The sequence below is a fragment of the Taudactylus pleione genome, unplaced genomic scaffold, assembly GCF_031769625.1.
Source record: "Taudactylus pleione unplaced genomic scaffold, aTauple2 ptg000069l, whole genome shotgun sequence".
Taxonomy (NCBI): Eukaryota; Metazoa; Chordata; class Amphibia; order Anura; family Myobatrachidae; genus Taudactylus; species Taudactylus pleione.
The window spans coordinates 2,739,022-2,765,763 of NW_028284471.1; the positions used below are offsets into that span (position 1 = coordinate 2,739,022).

Below are 26,742 nucleotides of genomic sequence, written 5' to 3' on the forward strand. Positions count from 1 at the left end.
TCAGTGCGATCCACCCACCTGTACACTTCTCCTCTCTGCCCACTACCGCTGGCTGTATAGCAGCGCAGCTACACATCGCGCAATGAGACTGCTGTAGCAGTGGCTCTCTCACTGCCCGTGGTACAGCGGCAGCTGTGCTGCTATTCAGGCGCGGCTAGTGGTAGCGGGGGCGGTCACTGACCAGGGCATCTCCAACTGTGCTTGGGCCCGGGTAAGTAGTACCCCCCTCATCTCGAGGCACCTGATAAAATGTGGTATTTCTCAATGATATGTAATACCCATCATAAGTTACAGTATAGTTGTGCTATTGTTTATAATAATGCCATTGGCAGGCAAGACACACTGTGACTTGCAGTTTCTCAAATGGTGTAAAATGTATAGTTTCAAGGGACACTAACTTGCAACAAAGCGCATTATGGGGCGGATATAATTAGCCGCAAAAAGCCAAGCTCTGCGAAAAGCACAATGTTTTCGCCTCATTCGCGTGTTTTGAGGCAAAGTTTTGCCTGCTCACTCAATGCGCACATCCGCTTTTCGCCCTATTCAATTGTAAAACAGGCGAAAATATCAGTTTTTTGGAGGGAAATCAGTCTGTACACCCAATAAATCCAAACTCACCTGGGGAATCAATACAGAAGTGTATTATTAGCCATAATAAAAGTAATTAGGGATCTTATTTTGAGTCAAAGGACTGTTTTATGCATATTTTCATAAGTGTAGAAAAATTATATTAAGCAATGTCTTTTAGGAAAAATAATTGCTGTCGTTAATTTGGGGGTACATGTAAATGGATACAAGTATATTTTGGGGTTTGTAAAGTGCAGAATAAAATTATTATAAAAAAAAAAAAAAAAATACACCTGCTGCAGCCTCCTGCAATCCTAAAAACACATGTCCCATGCATAGAGCACCCCAAAATACCTATCCCAGTACTTTAACACAATTTTCAAACACTTTTTGCATTTTCACCCAAAAAATTACATGTCTTTTTAGGGTGAATTAAGAGATTTTCTTTATTTTTTTTTGGCCAAATTAGTCATTATGGAGGTGTCCAAAGGGTTCTGAGCCAAGTCTCCTAATTTTTACCCCAAAATATGGATTTTGCACTTCTTTTCTCCTGCCTTTCGCTGGAGAAACTTTTTCACCTGTTTTTGCCTATGGTGTTTTCACCTAGGCAAAAATGTCCTGGAATTGAATATGGTGATACTTTGAAAACAGGCAAAAACCGCACATCGGCTAAACCTTTTTGCCGATCGCGGCTTTTCGCCTCTAATTAAATACGGGCCTAAGTCTGGTACTGTCTTGGCAGCCACTGAAACACTACAATACTCATCAGGTCATGTTTCCTGAATTACATTACAATATTCATATTGCAATTTCAATTCTCCACAACTTGCAGATCCCAGATGAGAATAGATGGTAAGAACTGCATCCAACATGAGCCATGCATTGTGCAGTCACTCAGTACAGTGATAAAGGGACATATGAATGGACATCTTAAAAAACCTGTGACTGTCCCTGGAAATGAGAAACAAGCAGCAATTAAGCTGTGCGACTGAAAGAAAAAAAAACAGCGACTCCAATGATTGCATGGGACATGCTGAGATTTGTAGTTCCACAGCTTGCCGTAAAATGTTCTGTACCTATAAGAAAATGATTCTAACCCAAAATCATGTTAAATCTTACCAGTCTCACTCCCCCACAGGCGCCATGACAGCTGCTTCATGGCGTCACTGACCATAGAGCTTCGGAGGACAGACGGGACCTGTCGCCATTTTGGTGGGAACCATACGACAGCCGCGGCCTGCTCTGCTCGCTGTACACATACTATCACACACTGAGCTGCTGGCACACACACGTACTCGCACGGCGAGATCCGTAGTGATTTAACAACGGGTAGAAAATAACGAATACAAGCGATAAAACCTGCGTTTGAAAAATGCCACACACAAGATGGACGCTCGCTAGTCCCACACACGGTATCCCAGGATGATTTGCGGTGGCGGAAGTTAGTGTCGGCCCTGAGATCATCATCATCATCATCATCATCATCAGTGCTGATGGGGACTGAAGCTGCTGCGGAGGTGAGCAGGGCTGATGGGAGAGGTGGTAGCTGCTCACCACTATCCTATACTGGTGCTGCTTATTCTCAGTCAGTGAGTGTGCTATATGCAAGGGACAAGCACACAGGTGTATGTATGTATGTATGTAGTTACCTGGAGGCAGCCAGCTGTGTTATGTGTGACTGATAGGAAGCCATCAGGGGCCAATGATGTTCCTCAGGGACCTCCATCAGTTTAGGCAGTACTTTCTGCATAACAGATTCTACACAGGAATTTGTAGATCAGATGCAGCATGACATGAAACTACGTTTTATAGAAATGCTTCCTACTTAGCATACCAGTTTCTGACATGTTGACTGTAGAACTATACAAATCCTGCCCCGTATTCTTATACACAGTGCTACATTTTATTCCATGTTTATAAAAGTGCGGGGAAGGGGAGATAAATAGGAGTAAAGCTGTGAGCCAGTTGTAGAGATAAAATCCTTACATATTCAGACAGTGTGGTATATTGTGATGTGGCACAATATGCTTGAATGTAATAATTTCCATATGTCTTTTTTTGTTGTTGTACCTTTATGCAAATAAAATATATATTTTCTAGTTAACAAAGAAAATGTGTGGCCATAGTGGATAACATAAATCAGTCTTCCACAGTCTGTGCGACCAGCCGGATACACACTAGACGATTGTCGTCCTATCTGGCGGATCGGAGCGACATATTGGGCACAAATCGTCTGGTGTGTACCCGCTATGCCGCTGACAATGCGCACTCCTGCGCGTCATCCTCAGTAGGCCCTGCATGCAGGTCTGACGGGCGATATCTTTAGTGGGAGCCATGCTGCCGAATGTACACATGGCCCTGCCATCTTTCCGTCACTGCCGGCATCGGCATGTGTGTATGCAAATTTGCGATCTTGCTACCCGGCATCTGCGGATCGGTGAAATCCAACATGTTGAATTTCAATGATTTGCCGATTACAATCAAAATATGATCGTGATTTACAAATCTGTGAAATTTAAAATTGATCATTTCACCGATCCTCTGACGGATCGGAGAATATCAGTGGCCTCCGGTTGGAGTTTCTGATCTGAACGCAGGATCGGGCAATCCAATGCCTAGTGTATGGCGACCTTTACTTGCATTTAGTATAGACCAGTAATTCTCAAATACCGTCAACCGGTCATGTTTTGCGGATTTCTTTACTCGTGCACAGGTGAGTTAATCTATTTTTCCTGGTCAGTAATTATACCACCTGCTTCCACAAATACAAATTCTTTAACTATGATCTGTTCTTGAGGACTGGTGCAGACTGGTATAGACTAAATGATACTATACACTTTAAAAAAGGTAATCATGACCACATCTTGCTAACAATGGGCGGAATTCAATTCTTTCCAGCCCCTATCGCGCCCGACGGAGCTATTCAATTCTTGCTCCTGTCGGGCACGATGAGCTGCCAGCGCTACATTTCAGCTCGCAGCCCCTGGGGGATGAGAGCTGAAATGTGCGAAAAGTGACATGTTTGGGCGCCCAAACATCACTTTTCGCGATCGCGCCCAGCACTTTGGTCGGGTTTAGCTGCTTTATGCGGCTAAACCTGACCTCTATGGGCGCGATCAGCACGAAAATCTTGGACAATTGCATAGCGGCCCGCGATCTCCTGTCACTTTAGACGGGAGATGCGGGCCGCGAAAACAATTGATTTCCGCCCAATGAGTGATATTCTATAACTAGCGCACTGTGTAAGGATGTGGACAGCCGGATCAATCATTGGGCAACCTAGGCTCCCACTTTGCGTTTTGGTTTTTATGTTTCTTAATAAATGGATGGGGTAAGGGGACCCAAACAAGTGTGTGTTTTATGGCCCTATAGGGTGTGAAGCCAGCTCTGGATAGAATTTATATAATTTTTAAAGTTGCTCCTAAAATACCATGTTTTCATTATAAGTATGACATGATGATCGGTATGACATGATGATCTGTAGTCACATTTTGAGTGTTACACCTCCTATAAATAATCTCTCCTATTCTTAAAATTTTGAGAAACTAATCTGCTAATTATTACCACCCCTTTTCTCTCTCCCTTTTGCATCTAAAATACTTGAGCTGCTTGTCTACAAACGTCTCACCTGCTACTTCTCCGATAACTATGGGGGAGATGTACTAAGCCTTGGAAAGAGATAAAGTACCAACCAATTAGCTCCTAGCTGTGATATTTCAAACACAGTCTGTAAAATTACAGAAGTTTATTGGTTGGTACTTTATCTCGATCCACTTTATCTACTCCACTCTACCTCCCATCTCCTGATCCCTTCCCTCCTCTCTCATGTGTCCAGTTGCCTCACAGAGTGAGTCTGTATAATTCTTAATAGTGTTCATTCTAGCACCCTGCACCTGTCACAATCCGTGCAGTTCCTCTTTCCTGCCTGTGGTGTTGCTCTCTGCTCTCGTGCTTCTAGCGAACTCTGGTCTGTATCTATGCAGTTTGTTGCATTAGTTGAGTTTGCTAAAAGCACCAGAGCAGAGAGCGACACCCCAGGCAGGAAAAAGGAACTGCACAGATTGTGACAGGTGCAGGCTGCTAGAATGAACACTAATTAAAGGACACCCTGGATAATCTACAAATCCCTAGTGGCTAATTAATGAATGCCCTAGCACAAGTAATCTGATTCTGTCTACAGAGAGTTTCTTCTGTGTTGCTCAACATACATGCAGATATAACAATATACTGTAAATATAATACGCCCCACGGACAAGTGGGGCATTCGGAGACTTTAAAGCGAAAAGGGAGAAACATTTTTAAATAACTGACTGAAATAATTAGATATCAGCCCTAGGAGGTAATTTGTTTACTGATCTGTTCAGATATATATACATTAATAATCTCTCTACTTGGAATAAACAACATGTAACGGTGAATACTATTATTTTATATACTGAATATACATCTGATGTCCCAAATAATAAGGGATAATTATTACTGACTAATATTTCCTTCTGTGCTTAGTACTTTGCTGATATAAGAAACATACCCTCTATACTTTTACTTTCTCATTGTGAGAGAGAAACAAGTGTAATCCCAGCACTTGTACTGGAAACTTTGGGCCTGATTCAGAGCCGCTCGTAAGCGGCCGCTCGTTCGCTCCGAGCGATGTTCGCACAACTGCGCATGCGTATGGGTTGTAATACGCATGCGCGAACCATTCATTGCTGTCGGAAATTGTGTGCTCGCAAAATAGCGAATGCCTGCTAATTTGAGTGACAGAATGAGGTGTTTGTGGGTGGTAACAGGCGAAGGTGCTTGAAAACGGGGAGTGGAGAACCGACGCAGCCGTGCCAAACGGTCAAAACGGGCGTTTTAAGGGTGTGCATAATTAACAAAGCAGCGTCATCGACCACGTCACTTGGTTGTTTCTTAGCCTGAACTGTTCGCATGTTTGCGGTAGGAAAATCCAACCACAGGCACTGCGAGCAGTTCAGACGCCTTTCGATGTACTCGATTAATCTAATAAATAGCAGAGATGACGTAGGATGCGAGCGGCCAGGGGGCGTTTTATAAAAAATAGCGAGCGCATGTTTCGTTCGCTCGTTCAGACATAGAGGCGTCAACAGACCGCAAAGAGCAAGCGCTCTATTTAAATATCCGGCCCCTTTTTCTGAACGAGCGAGCGCAAATAGCGTCCGGCTCTGAATCAGGCCCTTTGTCCTCTACCCAGAGAATATTATAACAATACTGTTATATTGTTTTGACCTCTGTACGGTGCTGCTAACCACTTGTGGCGCCTTTATAAATAAAAAGTTTAAAATGAATAACAATGTGTGTGACATTGTGATGTATTTTTCAGTTGCTGTCCCAGCGGTAATCTAGCACGCTGCCCTCTACAGGAGTCCATCATGTACACACTTCTATCTGGGCTATATAAGTACATGTTCCAAAAGGATGAGTATTGTATCCTGATACTAGGGCTTGACAATGCTGGGAAGACGGTGAGTGAAATGCTTTCCTGTACGGGTTCTGGGTGCAATATGTATTTGGGTATTATTATACATGCTGTGAGAGTAGAAGACTTGGGATGGTAACTTGTGTACTATAATGTGGCACATGGTTTATATTGGGAATTGCATGAGCAGCTTGTGCGTTTATTGATGGTTTGTATACCTGGTGGGGTAGCAGGACTGCGGAGTTGGTACACCCACCCTTTGTTCTATTTTGCTACTGTCCATCTCTTTTATAAATAGCAAATGTATATTAATTAGTAATAACAAATTTGCAGCTATTTTATTTCCTGTTTTGAACAAAACTTTGTTTTCAGAACATAAAACAAATACTGCTGTGCTGGTCCTTAGCTAGGTTCACACTGGAGCGACGGGCGTTCGTTCCGATATCAGAACGAATGTACGTCAACAGTGATTGTGCTTCCACACTGGACAACTTAATGAAGGACGTAATGATCACCGTTACGTCATTCAGTAACAATGCACTGGCCGCTAGCGATATCGCTAGGTTTGATGTGCAGCAAATCAAACCTGACAACCATCGCTAGCGACTGCAGGAGCATGCAGACGTGTACACACTGAGCGATGTAGACAATGTGTCGTTACGAAACGGCGTATCTTCCCGACATCGCTCCAGTGTGTACCCGGCTTTTTTTTTTTGTCTTGGTTACTGTAGCCTGTGCATATTGTACTGAGATGCTATATGGTAAAACTGGTGCACAGAAATACCTTTTAACATCAATATTTTTAATTGAAGTCTCAAAACAAATATGGGGTACAGAATAAAGAAAGGGGGAAGAAACGGCGGGAGGGATACATATGGGGATCCAAATTAACATATTAAAAGGGAAATCCAGACAGGATTAATAGATCACAATACTGGATATAACATTTACAAAACAAAAAAAAAACATACAAATTACAGAAATCAGGGGTTGACTGTTTCATTCAAGCTAAACTGAAGCGAATCAGATAATGAAGGAATAAGGAATTGTGCACCCTCATCTTCTGTTACAAACTCATGCCATCGCCATCATTTTACAAGTATGGAGGAAGCCTGGAATGAATAACGCGGTCTCCATCTTGGAATGGAACTGAATTTGTTTAGAAACCTTGTGTAGGGGAGGGGGATGGGATTGTTTCCAGTTCTGAGCAAGTCTTGCCCATGCTGCCATACATGTATGACCTAACACATATCTTTGAGATGCTGGAACCGGTGTAGGGTATAAGTGAAGAAGAGCCAGATCAGGAGAGGGAGACAACACAATTCCTAACACTTTGATGTCAATCAAAGAAAATACTTCTTCCCAAAAAATTTTAATTGCAGGACATGTCCAAAAACATGGTAGATATGGTCCACCTCCCCACAATTCCGCTAGCAAAACTTAGATTGTGTTGACCAAATGGTGTGTAGAGGATCAGGGGTAAGATACAATCTATACAGTCATTTAAAATGCATTTCTGAATGGTTCAGACATTTGGACCTGCAATAAGATGTAGTATAAACCAATTCCCACTGAGCGTCAGAGATAGATCAGCCCAAGTCTTAATTCCCACCGTGCCTGAGAAGGGGACTTCCAACATTGCTGTAATTGAAGTCTAAGGTTATACCAATAGGAAATGTCACCTCGACCTATACTAGATGTTAAATGAGGTATCCGGTCTCCCTGTGGTACATCTACTGATCTTGAAAGTTTAGTGATACTCTTAAATCAGGGGCATATCTATAATGGGTGCAGGGTGTGCGGTCCAGGGGGGCCCACACTGCACACCCTGCACCTATATTTTCTAATACCTCTCCGAAGTACTGCGTCAGCTGTTGCAGCCCTGCATAAAACAGCTGTAAAATGGCCGCTACGGCCATATTTCCGGTGTTTTGCGCATGCACAGTGGGGAAATCGCCATGAAAATGGCGGCTGCACCATTTTCCCGATGACGTGCGCATGCACAGTAAACTTAGGGCGCAGACTAGTGCCTAGAGTACTGCTGCGGTCAGTACACGTCCGAACCCCCTCCTCTCTTAATACGCCTCTGTCTTAAACCAATGGCTAATCTGATTGTATTGGTATAAAACCGTGGATGGGAGGGAGTAGCGACTTTGCAGTGGAAAAAGGTAGCAAGAGACCCTTTTCCAAAAGATCACCTAAGGTTGTAACCCCCACAAGAGGTCCATACAGATACCCATAAATTGGGAATTAACTTAGAGAGGACCAAAACAGAAAGATGATTTCCAGGTTAAGTCGAGAGAGCAATCTATCCCAGACTTGCTATGAGGCTTTTGTGGATGGAAGAATCAAGGGCCATGCAGGTCAGAGGGATTTAGGTGCACAAAAATACTAGTTACATGTTTTTTTTAAGCATAACGGATAGGAGGTGCAAATGTTACAAGGGTTAATACCATTTTGTTATCTAGAATGCTTTTTCCACTTTATTGCCAAAGGGCTCATCCAACTAATCTTGCAGTTATTTTCTGTCAATAACCTTGCCCCTTAATACATACCGAATGTATTCAAATATATTAATGCACACAACTTGGAGGCACTTTTTCAGTTCGCAATGATAAGCATGTAAAGCTCAGGAAGTTCTTTAGAGAATTATTATATAGGATTTTAAGTCTTTATTTGAAGCTGAGTCGGTACATTTCTTCTGGCACGGCCCAAAATTGTCTTCAACTCCACAGCCCTGGGGGAGAAGAGTGCGGACTGTGCTAAAGTGTGTAGTCTTTCAGCGTGACTGGGATTGCAGGACAGTATATCAGTTGTTACTGTGGTGAGAAGATTATATCCATGGTGACTGTGATAAATTTATAGTGGCTTTAGGGCTAGGGGAGTATATCTGGGGCGGCTGTTACAGTGTGGGTTGTATATAGGTGCAGCCTGTGGGGTTGGGAGTATATCAGGGGTGCTGGCAGGTAAGTATATCAAGGGAGGCTGTGGGGGGGAGTGGGGGAACAGTATCGGGAGGAGTATACAGCAGTAGATGTGTTAGGAGGATATAGGTATGTAAGGCACTGACTGTGCCTGGATGTGAGTGTATGGTAATAGAGGATACAGTAGATAGGAGTGTCTTTCTTGTGGCTGTGGCAGTAGCTATAAATGGCAGTTCCAAGACATATGAGTAATAATCGGCTGTACCAAATAACTCTTGATTGAACTTTCCCTTCCAGACGTTTTTGGAACAGACCAAAATCCGATTTTGCCGTAACTACAAAGGGATGAATCTCTCCAAGATCACAACTACAGTTGGTCTGAACAGTGAGTATTTAATATAAGCAGGTGTTGGAAATTGTCACAAACAATATGAGGACTTTGGTGGAAAAATTCTAAATAATATGAGCATGCTGAAATAGTCTTTCCTACTTCCAGTTTCACCTTCTTCCTTTTGATCCTCGTGAGTTGCAAGATTATTTTGTGTGTGTAGACTCAGGTTGGGTTCCTTGTCTTGCAGTTGGTACCATCGATGTGGGGAAATCCCGATTAATGTTCTGGGATCTTGGGGGACAGGAAGAGCTGCAAGCTCTCTGGGACAAGGTGAGTCCTCAAGTTATGGACATATGATTAACGTGGGTCAGCCCCCTTTCATAAGTTTACACTGTAATGGTACACCATGATACTCTGCAACATAAGGCAGCTAAGCTAAATTCATCCTAGAACAAAACAACTATGATAAAATAAGGTTACAGAAGCTCCTAAAAGAGAAGGGACATTGCCAATCCCCAGAAAACTTCAAGCTATGGGGGGAATTCAATTGTTTATGGGCTCCCATAGCTCCCGTGTATAGTGATGGGATCTATTACATTTTGTGCCACTGGGCAAGAGTCTTCTGCTTGCAACCTCCTGATTTTGTGAGCAGAAATCAGTCTAAAGTAGGGCTTTTGGGTGCCTTAACTGCAGCGCACTCAGTTGTTTGCACTGTAAAAACTGTTTTACAAGAATGCCACACTAGTGCCCAGTGGCACAAACAATTTAATGGCTCCCGTCACTTTAAATGGGAGCTACGGGTGGCCAAAAGCAATTTTGACTTTCCCCCTTTGAATTACAATAGGCTCTCTAGTGGCCAAAAAAGATTTGCCAAGATGATGATAAATATATACATGTAAACTACCAACAAAGAGTAAACCAAATAACCCTACTTCCAAATGCTAATTAGCGCAATGTTAAGATACAATTTATAAGGTTAAAATTACATATAAAGTATGTGCATCATTAGCTCACACTGCTCCCCAATGAGTACCTCTTACTCAAATGTAGGATTGAACAAAACACCAATGAAATAATAAATTACTTCATATCGTGGGTGCGCGTTCAGGCTAATGAGCAAAGACACACTATAAAAAAAAATAAAACAATTGATAATATTTATTGACTAAATATATCACTAGCCTCCAACAAACAAATATATAATCTTGTATATAAAATTCATTGGAGTATATAGGAAAGGTTCCTGGACTGCACACCTTGAATATATATAATGGGATGTGCTACCTGATGAGACTAATTGCAGGCACAGAAACAGACAAATCTCAGGTGCACAACTCCAAAATACTGATAATATAGAAATGCAATAAAATTTTGAAATCAATAGAGGTTTGTAGCATAATCATGGCCAAGGTTATGGGCCTACCCACCATATCCAGGTAACCTCTTTAGGGTAGGTCCCTAACATACTAGGGTTCAAATCCAGAGCGCAGGACACCCCCAAACTAGCCCAGCTAAGCCGCCCCAGGGCACCGCCATAGTAAGAAAAGTGCAGTGTAAAAGAGATAAAGAGCAGCCACAGCTGCATTTAAAGAATGAAACTAAAAAAGAGAAGTACATATATATTAAACAAACAGTGAAGGGTTAAAATGTGTTATGAAAGAAAAATGTGTTATATGCGATGTCCTGAAACAGATCAACCAAAGCAATCCAGGGGGACCCATGCCCCAAAAATTAACCAAAGTTTGGGGTGTCCTGCGCTCTGGATTTGATCCCCTGCACTGATTGGGATGAAACCAATGCGAGGTGGTCCAGTTGGATCCTGGGGTGGTTTTAGGGGGGTTAGAGTCCTGTTTGGACCTCCCGTTGGTGTACGCTGCGCAGAACTTTGATTCGGGGAGCTTGTTCTGAACATTCCACTGGATGGTTTTTGATGACAAGTTCCCAGAGTGGTAACATTGGATACCAGAAGACATACTAGGGGGTTGAGGTCCCGATCGGACCTCCTGTTGGTGTATGCTGGGCAGAAATTTGACACGGGGAGCCTGTTCACATAATAAAACTTAACAACTTGAAGATTTAAACCCGGGCAATGCCGGATACTTCAGCTAGTCATTTATAAAAGGATCAGTCCTAACTAAAAAAATTACATATTACACACTGAGCGTATAAACTCCACTAATCACCAAAGTCCTTTTGTGTGCACCCTTATGTGAGAACTTATGAGTATAAGATATATTAACTAGTATTATGCAGCTCCACTTGGATTCCACCTATAAGAAATCTGCTGATACGTTATTCCACGATGTGGTCTACACTATAGTGCCGGCAGATTACCCAGTATTCTTACCCTCCAATGTGGGAATTAATCGTTGGTTCAGGCTCTTTAGGGTAAATTTTCCCAATGTGGAATACGTAACACCAAAGCAAATTAAATCAATTAGATGGAATTAATGCTAAGGGCCAAATGTAATAGGGTTAAGAGTTTAGAAAATGTCAATTTAACAGTAAACTCTCACAATTTTTTAACTTTCATCCAGATTTTTTCTCATTTAGAAGATAAAACTTGACCAATGTGAGAGATTACTGCTAAACTCACATTTTCTAAACTTCTCACCCTATTACATTTGGTCCCAAATGTTCACTCGGCCCCTTCTCAATCAAGCGGTCACTTGAACCTGAACAGCAGATAATGTAGATGCAGATGAATATGTCAATTGTATACAGTACTCACGGCCGGCCCAAACTTATGTGGAATGTACTACACTTATACCTCCGTGAGTCATGCAGCACTGCCAGGTCTCCTCACTGCAGATCCGGAGAGAGGCGAGAGGGTAATTAGAGTCTGTCCCATATTGGAGGGTAAGAATACTGGGTAATCTGCCGGCACTATAGTGTAGACCACATTGTGGAATAAAGTATCAGCAGATTTCTTATAGGTGGAATCCAAGTGTTGCTGCATTATACTAATTGATAAATCTTTTACTCCTAAATTCTCATATAATACCAACTTTCTCAATTTGACTGGGCACACATATTTATACTACAGCCTAACGCCGACGCACGTTTCGCTGTAGCTTTTTCAATAGGCCTATTGAAAAAGCTACAGCGAAACGCGCGTCGGCGTTAGGCTGTAGTATAAATGTGTGCCCAGTCAAATTGAGAAAGTACTGATATACTAATATGTGTCTTAAATTGTGAATGTACAAGCCACTACTAACCTCCTGTGTTAAGGGGGTCTGATCGCGGCACTAACGCTGCACGCTGTGACTGCCAGTATTTAGGCAGAGACTAGCCGGCAATAGTAACGGCTAATAGCTGACCGTGACTACGGGGTCTGATTGCGGCAAGAGTGCTGCACGCTGTGACTGCCAGCATTTAGGCAGATATTAGCCGATAATAGCAGCGGTTAGCAGCGGACCATAGCTACAGCTGTATCTCATGTACAGCTAGTAATATACACTGTGTCTAAATATGTTAAACTATGTACAGTGATGCACTAGTCGGTAATAGCAGCAGCTTACAGCGGATAGATAGCAGGGTAGATGTAAGGACATATGGCAGTTTACTAGCTAATGATGGATTTGTGAATTAATGATTAATCTGGGAATCAAGGGATATACAGTGACTTTATTATATAATCATCTGTATCCTTACATCTAGATCTGATTATAAGAAACTATGTGATACAGAAAACAGGACGTGTTTTCTTAATATTCCTGGTTAAAGATTGGCTCTGTGCCGAGCAGTCTTTTTAGGATTATAATTAATGAGCAGTCTTGATACTAAATATATCACTGTTTAGTTTCTTCTCTTACAACTCAGATAATTCTGCCTGCTGCCTAAATTGATGCATCAAATGAATAAATAGTTTCAATATTCATATACAGTTTCTCACTGCATTGTTGGGACACACAAATACTACAGCCCTTCTTTTAATGTTTTCCTACTTTACTGTCATTTTACTTCACTGATTTTATATTATTTGTGTGTTTACATTTCTATTGAATAAAAGTTATGTTTTAATATTCTAGTATCCAATGACACATTAGTGCATTCCATTATATGGACTACTTTCTCTCTTTTTTTGTTGTTTATTAGGTTTATTGTCCAGGGATAGCACCCTTCTAATTTATATAGAATATCTATTGTAATCATAATTAAGGGAAGGTTGTGTCGTGTTGATATAATATATTAATTTCTTTGGTGCGACCTATTATGTTTTGTGGTTGTGGAGGCTAGTGTTATATTTAGTCAATAAATAATCAATTGTTTTTTTAGTGTCTTTGCTCATTAGCTTGAACGTGCACCCACTGTATGAAGTAATTTATTATTTAATTGCTTTTTTGTTAAATATATACAACCACTGAGTGATAATACAATGTTATGATAAAAACATATTTAATTGTTTAATAACTCAATAAAATACAAATCACAGTAATATATAGTGAGCCAGTATACAGTAATCTTGTCAGACAGAATCTTCCACAGAAAATCAAACTGACTGAGGTACTAATTAAGTCCCCTGTGCTCGACCATGGAAATCTCAAACACCTGAGCTGTTAGGGAGCCTTGAGGACCGCATTTGGGAACCTCTATCACAGTATTCACTGTTCATGGGCTTAGAATGATCAAATAACATGCTCATTTGTATGAAGTTCAATGCAAATTTCATGTTCAGTGGGATAATTACCAAAGATTTGGATGTAATGGCTTAATGCTGACAATCACTACAGGTTTGATTTGAATTCTTTACATTGAATAATAATATTTGATATTTCCATGCATTGTAAATGAACTGTCCTTGGACTGTTAGTTTGATTGTGTAAATGCTACATAGTGATCAGCATGTACTGTCTTCAGCGATGTCACTAGTTTCTGTGAATTGATAGATTGCGTTCTTATCCAAATTGGTTTATTCTGCAAAATGGCCGTCTCCACTGTGTATGACAGGTGAATGTTTTCTCTGTTCTTGAAAAGGGTGGTTATAATTTTCTGCTTTTTCATAGTCTCTTGGCCTTTATTATTTAGTGATGTATACAACTCACCTATCAGCCCCCTCCCCCCAATGTGGTTTGTATTATCCATAAAACTACCAAGTGTATAGCACAGCTCTACATCATTATATCTTGTCGATTTGGCTGTAATGTCCATGCTAATATCTGCACTCTCAGTATTATGCAGAGTCCCACGGAGTGATATATGTCATTGATTCCACGGATGAGGCCCGCCTATCTGAGTCAAAACGAGCTTTTGGTAAGTCCGTATTAAGGGAGTATTTATCACTGGACTGGACTAAGACTGGAGAGAGAGAAAATTGTGAGAGATAAAGCACTAACCAATCAGCTTCTGTGTTTTTGAAAAATGACAGTTAGTAGCTGATTGGTTAATACGTTTTTTCTCACAATTTTATCTCTCATCAAGCATTAGTACATAGATCCCGAAATGTGAAATGTCTCTCATATGCTGTCTTAACTCAACACTTTAGCAACCCTACCCTGGACCTAAGTCATACATGTGATGCTACGCATTGTTTATAAAGTGTTGTTTAAGTCTGAGAGTTACGTTTTTACAGCAGGGTGTTTAATGTGCATCTTGCTACTCTGTGCTTGTAGCCATTACAATTAGTTCTGACTGAGAGATCTTTTCTGCACATAATTGCATATAAAAAGCTGCACATTTAATGCATGGGTTCCTGTTCTACTTCCCCAGTAAGTGTCTGTGATCACATAAACAGGGATCCGTGGAGGAAAGTACAAGCTGGGGAGGTAATCTGGGGGGCTGCCTCCTTACTGTGTGGCATTTCTAATTATGTTTTCTCTTGGGTTTCCTGTTCTTGTCAATCATAAGGTACAGTATGTCATTTTGTACATTGTTTGGTCTATTTCATGAAGGGGATGACTTGTACTAGTGTGTTTCGCCTACAGAAATTAAATTTCAGCCTTTGGTACACTAGGTGTGATTGTGTGTATCAGCCAGCAGAGGGAGCTAAATATTAGCCTAAAATGCAATGAAAAGATTCACAAACAAGATTCATGATCAGTGAGATACTGGGGGGTATATTTATTAAAGGGCAGGTTTTTAGAAGAAGAGCTGTTGCATAGCAACCAATCGGATTCTACTTATCATTTATATAGTACCTTCTAGAAGATAATAGCTAGAATCTGATTGGTTGTTATGGCAACATCTCCAGTTCTGAAAACCTGCGCTTTAGTAAATATACCCCTGGCTCTCCAAAAATTTCCACTAGTGAAGAAGCATGTGATAGCATGACATATATAATCTTAATTATATAAAAATGAATGGTTGCAGTGTTTAAGCAAAGCGTCATGCTGAGCACACTAGCACTGGGCTCAATTCAAGTGAACGCAAATTAAATAGCATCGGGAGGGAGCTACCGGTCTGTGCTATTTAATTTGTTTTCAATTGAATCGAGCCCACTTTTTGGATGTGTTGCTGTCTGGTCACACATACCCCTTGTCTCCCATCTTTCTTGAATAAATACTATTACAGTGACATGAGTTGCTAGTTCAGACAATATGCCACCTGCTAGGCGTTAAGAAACATAGCTGTAACCAATACGTGATTCTGCTTAATCTTATGCATCATTTGAAAGCTGTATGTTTAAAAAATTGGGTTGTAACTGAACCCTTCTGTAAAATGTGCACTGTGGTCACTGCCAAATGTAGCCTAAAGTCATTTCAGCCATGGTAATTTCCATGTACAGACTGATGAATCAGAGAAATGGACTCTCTGAAGTTTGCAGTCCGGATGGGGGACCGTTATTATAATGATTGCTACATTGCAGTAAGCCATGTCCTCCTCATTGCTGCCTGTGTCTTGCAGAGCGAATGATTAGCAGTGAAGCCTTGGAAGGTGTACCCATCCTAGTGCTGGCAAATAAGCAAGATGTGGAGGTAACCTGGATGTGACATTTGTCACCCTTAATGTGTGGCATTTCTAATGTACTCTCTTCTGTTTGCAAGCCAAAGTCATAACCACAACATCACATAAGAATCCGACAAAGAACAGAGATAAGGAGCTGCTCTAATGATGTGAGCACACATAGTAATGGAATATAACTCATTTTATGGAATCTAATACAAAATACTGGCAGATTTTAATTGTTACAAATATTATGCTAATAGCTCTAAATATGTTTAAAATATAAATATTACACAGGATTAAAAGACGGTTAAAACAGACAAAACGGTCCAGGTTTACTGGGATTTTCAATAAAGATATGACCGTGTCACCTATTTCCCAGCCTATTATATTAAGCCATGTCAGCATAAGCACTGGAATACAATATATTTTTGGTGGCTAGCTTCAACATTTGGACTTCACTTCAGCAGTACTTGTTATAAAACAGCAGAACTTCCATATAACGATTCACCCAGTGACATTACAAGTGAGGACACCAGTCAGGGTGTATAATAACTTGTGTTGGGAACATATAAATTGCCATTATTCCTTTTGGAATTTTAGTTCCTCACTTTGCCTGGAGACTGCTTTTAAGTCCTGGTTGATATCTACAGATATTCCTTATATATATTTTGATATAAATCATGCTAATCTAGATCCTAATACATACACTGTAGAATATCTATTAGTTGTCAAAATTGTATATGTTTTGTAATGTGTATATTTTACATGTATAAAGTAGATGAATTAAATGGAGGAATTTATTTATTGTACAGTGTACCTGGCATTTCTTGTGATGAGTAAAATCTTCCAGTGTTTTGTATTAGATTGCCCAAAGTTAGTTCTACCCAAATACTATGGGGGGAAATTCAGTTAGAGACTGAAGTGATAAATTAACATCCGTGAAAACTTATCACACATATTGCCCAATAATTTCACTTAACATCTGTATACGGGTGTTAATTTAACGTGCAATCCAATTAGAAAATGGCCGATAAGTGTTTCACCTGATAATTCTTGCTGGTTTTACACTACTTAAGTATAGGTGAAAATTAGGAAATCTGCTTATACCCCCCAAAAGACACAGTAATATTGGATAAGAGTATAGAAGTCTATTAGTGGCCATAATAAAAGTATTTGGAATTCTTAAAGTGTCAAATGGCTGTTTTATAAACATTTTTCTCAAACAACAAAAAAATCATAGTGTTTTTCTGTATAATAATGTTCTACTTAAATTAGGGGTACATACAAATGCTTATTCGTATATATTTGTGTAATTTTAAGCCACTTTTTAAAAAAAAAACTTAAAAATACGCCTCTAATACCTGTCCCACTCATACAGCGCCCCCATATACCTGTCCACATCAATTAACCCATTTTCCTGCACTTTGCGCCTTTTCACCTCAAAAATGACATGTCATTATTGGCCAAATGAAGCTAATTAAACATTCATTTTGCATAATTAGTCATTAAGGAGGGTGATTCAGTGAACCAAGCCCTGACATTTTTACCTTAAAATAGGGATTTTCCCCAACCTGCTCAAGAAGTGGTAAAAATAAATTTACGTTAAATCCTATGGAGAATTATCGGGTGCTAACATCACCTGCAATTGAATTGGACGATAAGCCGTTTTCATGTGAAAAATGGTTATCGCCTCTAATTGAATTCCCCCCCTATGTGTTCACATCGTTAGAAAGAAACTGCTTAGCCCTGTTCTATTACAGACCACAATTTAATTTATCTTGAAGTCTTTTCTAAACGACAAAATGTGATTTGATCTGTTTCAATAATGGAGGAACTTGCAGTGGGATGTTTCAGTCTACAGAGGGAGCCAAACTATTACATTTCAGTCTTTGGCACACTAGGTGTAATTGTGTGCATCAGCCGGCACAGGGAGACAAAAACAATCAGGAGTCAGCTGCTATAATGTGAGGTCTACTGCCAAAATGAACAATCAATAAGGCACTGGTTATCTAACTGAACAACCTTTTATGTTTGTTTTATATATAACTCTGGCATGACCTTGGAAGAAACCTTTGGACAGATTTGATTTAAAGACTCTAGTTGCATTAGATTTCCTTATTACCAGTAACTGTATTGCTGTAGACATCAAACAGGGAATGATACAATTCCTGAGTATGAAAGCAGGGCCCTCCTCCCTCTTGTTCTTCCCTAGCACAGTCCATGTCACCAGTGCTCCGCTACATTGTCTCCTGCTCCCCCTCACTCTTATTCTGTCTGCTTGCTCATTCATGGGTATAAGATAACTGAGTTCTGAATTGATTCCCACCTGTTATTCCTGCTAGCTTCAGTGATTTGGCCAAACCATTCCCCAGTTATCTGTCCTACTCAGTCTGCGGTGTGATATTAATGACCCCATAATTGTCTAAGCATTTGTTCCAACGGTACACCAAGGCATCTATCCCAGCATAGAAGAAATCAGTGTCAACACTTTTTCCTGTACCCCAGTTACTCATAACCGATGTTGGGCACAGTACCCACTGAGATGTTCAGTTTGTCAGCAATATCACTAACTCGAATGCATCTGACCTCAGACTTTCAATGCAGCACAAATTGTCATCTGTAGAGAACGTGCTTGGCCGGCCGGATCACTGCTCATCTAGAACGTTTGTCCTGCTTTTATCAAAAACAGTGCACCAAACCCAAACCTGTTTCCGTGACATGAGGTTATCACTGTACACCTCAACAAGGTGGTGATGAATTTCAGCTGCTGATGTGCCCTCTACTGATCATACTACTAACCTCAATGTTTGACCATGTTTCTGCCAGTCCTGCCATCTTACACCTGATGTTGGGACAGTATGACTGATATGAGGTGCAGTCTAATGGCCATGAGGGGAAGTAGTAGTCTACTTGCTCTGGCCTGGTGGGAACATTACATTAGAATGAAATAGAGAACATTACACACCTGAGAGGTCTTGTTACCTTACTTATTTAACCACCCTAGTAAAATTATTAATCATATCACATTTAATTATTTCCTTAATGCATGATTGTATTTTCCTGAATCTATATCTGTGAGATAGCTAATGACGAGCATGGCGGAGCACATATCAAAAAACAATAATAGTAATGCTGTATTTACCTTTCTCTTACTCCTAGGGTTGTTTGTCAATTCCAGATATAAAGACTGCATTTAGTGATTGTATCAATAAGATTGGCAAGAGGGACTGTCTGACTCAGGCCTGCTCTGCTCTCTCAGGGTAAGAATCAGGGACATGGGAGGTATTCATAATAATTGGATTTGTGATTCCTATTTCTGACTAAGGCACCCTACTCACATTCAGCTGATGTTTGTGAATAGTCCTATAACTGTCTACTCTCTGATTCTGCAGGAGGGGACTGAACGAAGGTGTTGAGTGGATGGTGAAATGCGTGGTGAGGAATATTCATCGGCCTCCCAGACAGAAGGATATCACATAGACCCTTTCTTACTCCACCACCTAGAGACTGAAGAACATTATTAATGTGGAGCTGTTTCCACTCACTCACTCAGACCGGAATGTTACACATAATGCAGAGAGACTCCTTTATAGCAATGTATTTATTTGCTTACTACAAACTCCTGTGTATTGTGGGTGATTTAACCAACATGATGACAGTTACTCTAAGTCTTCACCCCTAATCTACTTGGATGTAGGTTATGCTACTACACAACTGCCGTAGGGTCCTCCTGCCTGTTTACAATGCACTCCTCTGAACCAATGTTCCTGGGAATGGAGCCTTTCAAATCACTGGGAAAAAGTGACATCAATGTGGTATGAAGCACAAGGCACTTCAGCCATTTTGTGAGCTATACCAAGTGGACTCAATAAAGTGTGAGGCTTTATGACAAAGTGATGCCCCATGGATCCTTGTGATTGATAGGCTCCACTCTCATCAGTATTGGATTAGCCCACAAAATGGCTGTTCCAACTCTGTAGGGAGCAGGTAAGAAAAAATTCCATGTCAATTGTTTTACTGTGGGGATCTTACTCGTCATTCAAGGAAAGAATAGATTTGTGGGGGGTGTCATTCCTTGGAAGAAACTTAATAAAAGATCTGAAGCAGCTAGTGTCTGTATTTTTGCCAGTAACTATTCAGCTGCTAACTAATAACCTCAAGGCAGCCATATTGGATTTTTTTTTCGAGCATTATCTCTATAGTGTAGTCAAAGTAGCTATTTTGTCTCTGGACATTAGTATGATTTTAGCATTGTTTCTCCTTACTGCAAGGGCTGATGCACACATTTTCTGTCTATACACACAAAACTTACAATAATATACTATTCCGCAAAATAGACCAAAGTGTCTTTATTTGCAAAAAAAAGGATCCATATTCTGTCTCTAATCATTTATTACAACGGTGGCGTATAAGCATTTTTTTCACAGCACCCATAGGCCACAAGTTTTTTGAGAAATTCAGCAAATATTAAATTAAGTTTATTGTGGTGTCTGATTCCAACAAATTCATTATTTTATTTTCCACAGATCCTATTGTTCATCTTATATTTACGCTAGTAATCCCACTAATTGACCTAAATGTTGAGCCCTTGACTGTAACTTTTGGCATTTGTTGCCGAACTCCTGGGGCACATGATGTTTGGCTATTGGTTGGACATTTGTTCTACTTTTCCAGCACTGCAGAAGCCAAACTATGTTAATTTGGATTTTATGTTGTGGAATATTTTAATCCTACTATTTACTGATATGTTCTGACCTGTCCACTCTTGGCAAGGTTATCATTGCCCGCTCCGGGTGTGCACTGGATCCACCTGATATATAATGACACCGTAGACCATGAGCATTATGTCTATACTAGTAGAAAAGCTCTTCCAAAATGTAATATATGGGATAGGTGGTCTCAGGGTCTGTTTTAGAGTTGGGAATAGAGCGAGAAAGAGCAAGTAAGTGTGCTTCTTGGGCAAAACCATGCTGCCCTGCAGGTGGGGCAGATGTAACATTTGCAGAGAGTTAGATTTGAGATGGGTGTGTCCAAATCGAATCTAAATTGCAGTGTAAAAATTAGAGATGTGCAGGTTCGGTTTTTATTTTCCTGCCAAGTTCAGATTTTTCACACCAAAAATTGGGTCTCAGAAAGAGGTAAAACATCATCTTTGATGGACAAACCTCATCTTTCATGGACAAAAGTCCATGAAAGATGATGTTTGTCCATGAAAGATGACGTTTTGCCCCTTTGAAACCCGATTTTTGGTGGGAAAAATCCGAACTTGGCGGGAAAATCCGAACCGTGCCTGCACATCCCTAGTAAAAAATAAAGCTGTCCAGCATTTGTGGGCTACATGCTAAAGCAGCAAGTATTTACCCCACATGCAAAAAAAAATGATGTAGTTGAACCCCATGCATTGCAACACTGTTTGTCCTGGTACACAGTTACTTGATATATTGTCCTTTATTCCCAACTGAATCAAGCCCTGTGTCTCCGTAGGCCCGCTCATGAGATATTCTTATAATACCCCCTTCCCCCCTTATTTTTGTTTTGATGCTGCCACATGCCAATATATTATTTTACTGTAATAGGTGCTGGCACTTTTATAACCCTTGTTCCTTCATACGTTATTCTCTGGAGTATTATTATTTGTACTTTGCCAGCATGTTTAGTATTGTATTGTACTGTTTTTCTTTCTATCTATTCCTTTCTGTATAAATCATCAATAAAATCTACTTGATTAAAAAAAAAAAGTAACTTATGCTTATCTGTTATCCAGTTTTGATGTAGTGGTTCCGTTTGTCCACATTTTCTGATTGGCAGTCACCAGCGCTGGTTTTATCTATCACATTGACCATAAATTTGATTTGGTCCTGGATTACCAACCTGTGGCACCCCTGCAAGTGCCCCACGGTACCCAGTTTGGGAACCACTGCATTACATACATTCTCTAATTGTGTGTATCTATCTGGATTTTATTGTCAGGCGTATGCAGTTTTCCGCAGTTACCATTCCCACCCTGCCTCATCTACCCAACATCTCTCTATTTGAATGGCCTAGTGCAATAGCTTTTACACACTTGTCATTCACACTGCTGCCAATGGGCGGATTATTAGGTGGTGGAGGGGCCAGGTGTGTGCAGAGGTGACTATAGCCTTTCATTTCTTCACTACACAGCCCATGCTTATGTATTGCTTACCTTCCCTGACAGTTGCATATTAAGATCATTTGAACTTATTTAGGAGCACATATTCTATGGAAGACCTACTTTATATAGACATCACTTATCAACAGGTGAAATACAACATAACAACACTGTACTTCCTTTTCTTTTAACCTTCACCTAACTTCACTCACTTTCTTTTTGATAATTTCTCACGAGACCGTAAACAATGTCATTTCTCTGACTTCCTTGATTGGGGATATTTTTTAAAATTACCCTTATAAAGATTGTTGTCATCCTTGCATGTGAAAGTCCTCTCTGACTTCTAATAACCTTATACTTTATATAGAGCATGTGTAACCCTGTAATATATACTGAATTAACCCCTCATTTTTTAGTGTCTGTGATTGAAAGGACACTTTATTTTTGCGAATTGTATCTTAAAATAGATCGGTTACTTAAATCACCTAGTCAGATTGTTATCAAAACACAGTTTATCCTATGGATGGCAATACAGACGTGAATATATAATCACCAGACAGATGCGTTTCTTTGCAGGTACAGCATACACAAGTGATGGAAGTGCAGTCCCTAATCACCAGTCCACGAACACACCAATGCAGTTGGAAACATAGATTATATCCCCTAATTATTCCCACGGTGTTGGAGCTAGTAGTGGACGAATTAAGGGCAATAGCCAGATTGTGATAGGTGGAAAAAATGTCTTCACTCTGTGTCCTTCCCTTTTGGTGGTGGAGCAGGTGTCTATGGACGGTAGTCAATTGTTTAGCGTGCCTGATTGCGGGGCGCTATTCAAATGATGCCACTGATCGCATCCATAGAGTTCAGGTTTAGCCACCTAAATCAGCTACACCCGACCAAAGTGCTGGGTGCGATCGCGAAACGTGCCGTTTGGGCATCCAAACGTGTCACTTTTCGCACATTTCACCTCGCACCCCCTGGGGGGTGCGAGCTGATATGCCAGTGCCGACAGTTGATCGCGCCGGACAGTAGCAGCAATTTAATAGCTCCGATGGGCACGAAGGGGGGCTCGACAATTGAAATCCGCCCTAGGAGTCCAATCCAGGGCACCAGCACTCAATGACTTAGTTGTAACTTATCTCTGAATAAACACGCAACCTGGCAACATTTAAGAATAACTTGTCTAACGTATACAACAATTAACATAAATATGATGCATGACATAAAATAACATGAACTAATAACTATAAACTGAAAGGCATCAAGACAATGACCGTTCAGGATACACAGAAAAGGACGCTGGACCACAAGTGCCTTCATGCTTTAATTGAACCTCGGAATTTCACAGGGTTAGATCCATATTCAACTAAACAGGAGAAAGTATATCTGCACACTCCAATAGGTAGCAAATCTAATTCATGTAACAAACCCCATATTAATTATCAATCTTGTGGTGTTTAGTTATGGGGGTGCAACCCTAATTCAACCGAGTTGAACTGTAATGTGTAGAAAAGAGCTAGGGGTTGTTTGTAACGGGCGCACATAAAGAAAAATACTGTATTAAAACTTGACTTTTATTCTCCTTCGTATAAATTGTACCAATCTTTGGGAAGAGTACAGAGAAATATAAAGGTTAGGAACTTAAGACAGACTGACTGACATAAATACAAATTTAGTGTATGAAGAAAGTAATATATGAACGAATAATATATAAAAAGCAAGGTCCACTATTCAGTTTCTTATATTATTGGCACTTTACTATGATGAAACAGAGTAAATCCATATGATACACACACACTATAATATATTAAGGGCACAGTCGTGCCTTTATATTAAGGCTGCATCTAAAAAAGAAAACGGCTTTCTCCATAGAGAATTCCGGAGGGGGGGGGGCAGGGTGTTCAAGGGGCTACACCTCAAAAGCTGTTAGAGGTACGGATTTAAAATTTGGCATGGCCGGGTAGAACTGTCACTGCATGTTGCATGCCAAATTTCAGGGAAAAAAATAAAAAAATAGGACATGGGAGTAATCTAAAGCTCCAACTGTCGCTTTTTTCTGACATTCTCAATTAGGAACCCTTTTCTGCTATAGTCTAATATATATATATATATAATATATACATACACACTAAATATATCAATTTACATATAGATACTCCGCAATGGACAGAGTGGTTGTAGGTTAAGATATTTAGTATTATTTGTCTAATAATGGCTTGCAACAGTCTCAAGGTGTATATTTTTCACAACAGTAATACCAAATTATTAAACAGCAGTGTCAGATACACTAGTTATAATGGTCATTGAGGAATCAAAACAGTCTGTCCCTCATTAATGTGTGATATCACTGCTTGCTCAATCATATGATTCATGCTGTTAAGGAATTACAATTCCTACAGCAGTGGCACTATAGCATAATGTATCATTCTTGTCACTGCCATATATTCATGAGCACTCACAGAATGTAACAATCTGGGAATGATTGATATTTTGCAGGCAGCAATAGTGTTGTCTTTGTTACTATTGCTGGCAGTCTGTGATAAATTCAACCTGGTGTTTCAGCAGGTTCACCGCATGTTTTCATGAAATATATATATATATATATATATATATATATATATATATATATATATATCTATCTGTATCTCCTGTACTAGTTCAGTATTGAAATCATTAAATGTAGAGTGAGGTAGTTTGAGCTGCAGTCAATATAGTAAATTGAATGACATTGATATTAAGCAGCACTCTCATTATGGGCAGAACTGTGTGAGGAGGTTTATATCCATATTCAGCCTTCCAGTTCATGAGGACCTCTGTGCCTCATGCCTCAGGAATATCACTGTTGTAACCATGTCTAGGGAGGAGGGGAGTGTGGACTTCTCTTTGGGATCTTCTATCTCACTTTCAATTCATCTTTCCAACGTAACTCTGCTTGTAGTATTTCCTTATTTGGTTTTACAGTCTAACACATAGCTGACCTTTCACAAACTGTAATCCTTCCAGTGCCCTGGAACGTAACTACATATTTTCTGATATACTGTATATTTCAATTATTTTACCTCCCTGGAGCTGGTTTTGTAGGCCACCCCTTGTTTTACAGGACAGGTGGTTTAATAGTCCTGTGCAATTCACTGGAAGGCTATGGATATGGATAACAGGAATGTATGTGTTTTCATTTTATTTATTTACTTATTAACCGCAGAAGCAGAACGGCAGGAATATCAATTTTATCCAGCGGATGTTACCTAGGAGCTGCAGACCCCACTGGGACTGCCAGTCCAGACTGCCGTTGGCAGAAAGCGCTTCTAATGAGAAGCCATTTTTGTGTTGAGTATGCCAACGACACCTGGCTTATAGGGCCTGCAGCCGATGCCGTTTTTTATGCACATGCAGAATTATCCCTACCTTCCTGGTATTATTATTATCATTTATTTATATGGTGCCACAAGTGTTCCGCAGCTCCGTACAAAATATATAAACAATTACGTGCCTAAAGACTTACAGTACAATACAACAGAATGCAGGACAAGGACATTGATAATATACATTGCTACATTAGCGACCATAACACCCACATAAGCAGCAGAGCTTAAGCAACCAAGTGTTAGGTGCCCTAGTGAGGAGTAAGAAGTAGATGAAAGTAAAGTAAGGAGAAGCACAATAGGGCAGAGGGCCCTGCTCGTAAGAGCTTACATTCTAAAGGGGAATCTGTTCTCTGTTAGATTGCTCAGGCGTGCACAATGGACGCAGCCAGACAGCTTCCTTCTCTCCATCAGGTAGGGGCCACCACTGATTACATCCCAACAATAACTGAAATACTTGTAAATATTTTGTAGATTAAATGTGATGAAACATGTTCCATTTATTTACTATATTAAATATTCTAATAATATTTGATAACTGGAGGCACTTACACTTATCCCACTAAAATCTAAAAAAAACTCCCCCACCCCACGTAACCCAAATAAGTACAATACAAAATCTAGCCAACGCCATGACCTGAAACTATTACAATAGATACACAAATATAATCAAGAGCAAAACATTGTAAATCACAATAATGTAAATAATCATCCAACAGTTACATAGGAGATGATCAGCATCAATCCCTGAATATGAATATCACATTATGCTGTCTTGCCAGGTGCCATGGCCATAAGCAGGTAAAGCCTCTACACTTGCATTTAGTTTATACAAATTGCTTGTGTCATCAACCTACACCACTGAGCAAATGTAGGTCATACTTGCCTAGCTTTGAAAAAGTATTTCAGGGAGATTGTGAAAGCACCACTTATGAGCATGCGTTAAAGTGGACGTGTACTGCTACATCTGAGAGGTGTGTCATAATACTGACTTACATCCATATGTAAATGATCCCAAAATCTATTTGTTGATGAAACACACTAATACTTTTCAGAAAATGCATAAGGATATTTGTGCCTTATATCAAATGCAGGGAAATGAT

General features: G+C 40.2%; 2 protein-coding genes across 3 annotated transcripts in view; one reads left to right on the top strand and one right to left on the bottom strand.

The window, feature by feature from the left end:
• The window catches only part of ZGPAT (zinc finger CCCH-type and G-patch domain containing), a 21,343-nt gene extending 19,384 nt beyond the window's left edge, over positions 1-1,959 (bottom strand). The window contains exon 1 of the mRNA XM_088467030.1: positions 1,687-1,959. The gene's annotated coding sequence lies outside the window, so the exon portion shown is untranslated. The remainder of the gene's footprint in view (positions 1-1,686) is intronic.
• On the top strand, positions 1,955-21,279 carry ARFRP1 (ARF related protein 1). 2 transcript variants are annotated; one of them, XM_088467032.1, is made up of 8 exons: positions 1,955-2,084; positions 5,912-6,053; positions 9,229-9,316; positions 9,510-9,592; positions 14,434-14,515; positions 16,106-16,176; positions 19,307-19,407; positions 19,540-21,279. In XM_088467032.1, the coding sequence occupies exons 2-8, from the start codon at positions 5,961-5,963 to the stop codon at positions 19,625-19,627; spliced, it is 606 nt and encodes a 201-aa protein (XP_088323158.1). In that variant the 5' UTR covers positions 1,955-2,084; positions 5,912-5,960; the 3' UTR covers positions 19,628-21,279. The 2 variants fall into 2 exon arrangements, with proteins under 2 accessions (XP_088323158.1, XP_088323157.1); XM_088467031.1 differs by lacking the exon at positions 1,955-2,084 and adding an exon at positions 2,091-2,156.
• The last annotated feature ends 5,463 nt before the right edge of the window (positions 21,280-26,742 follow it).

Bases quoted from the DNA above. Each gene is read 5' to 3' on its own strand.
- ARFRP1 (XM_088467031.1), top strand. From the start codon at position 2,098: ATGGGAGAGGTGGTAGCTGCTCACCACTATCCTATACTGGTGCTGCTT. The intron at 6,054-9,228 runs GTGAGTGAAATG...TTTCCCTTCCAG, and splicing joins TTGACAATGCTGGGAAGACG to ACGTTTTTGGAACAGACCAA. The intron at 9,317-9,509 runs GTGAGTATTTAA...CTTGTCTTGCAG, and splicing joins AACTACAGTTGGTCTGAACA to TTGGTACCATCGATGTGGGG.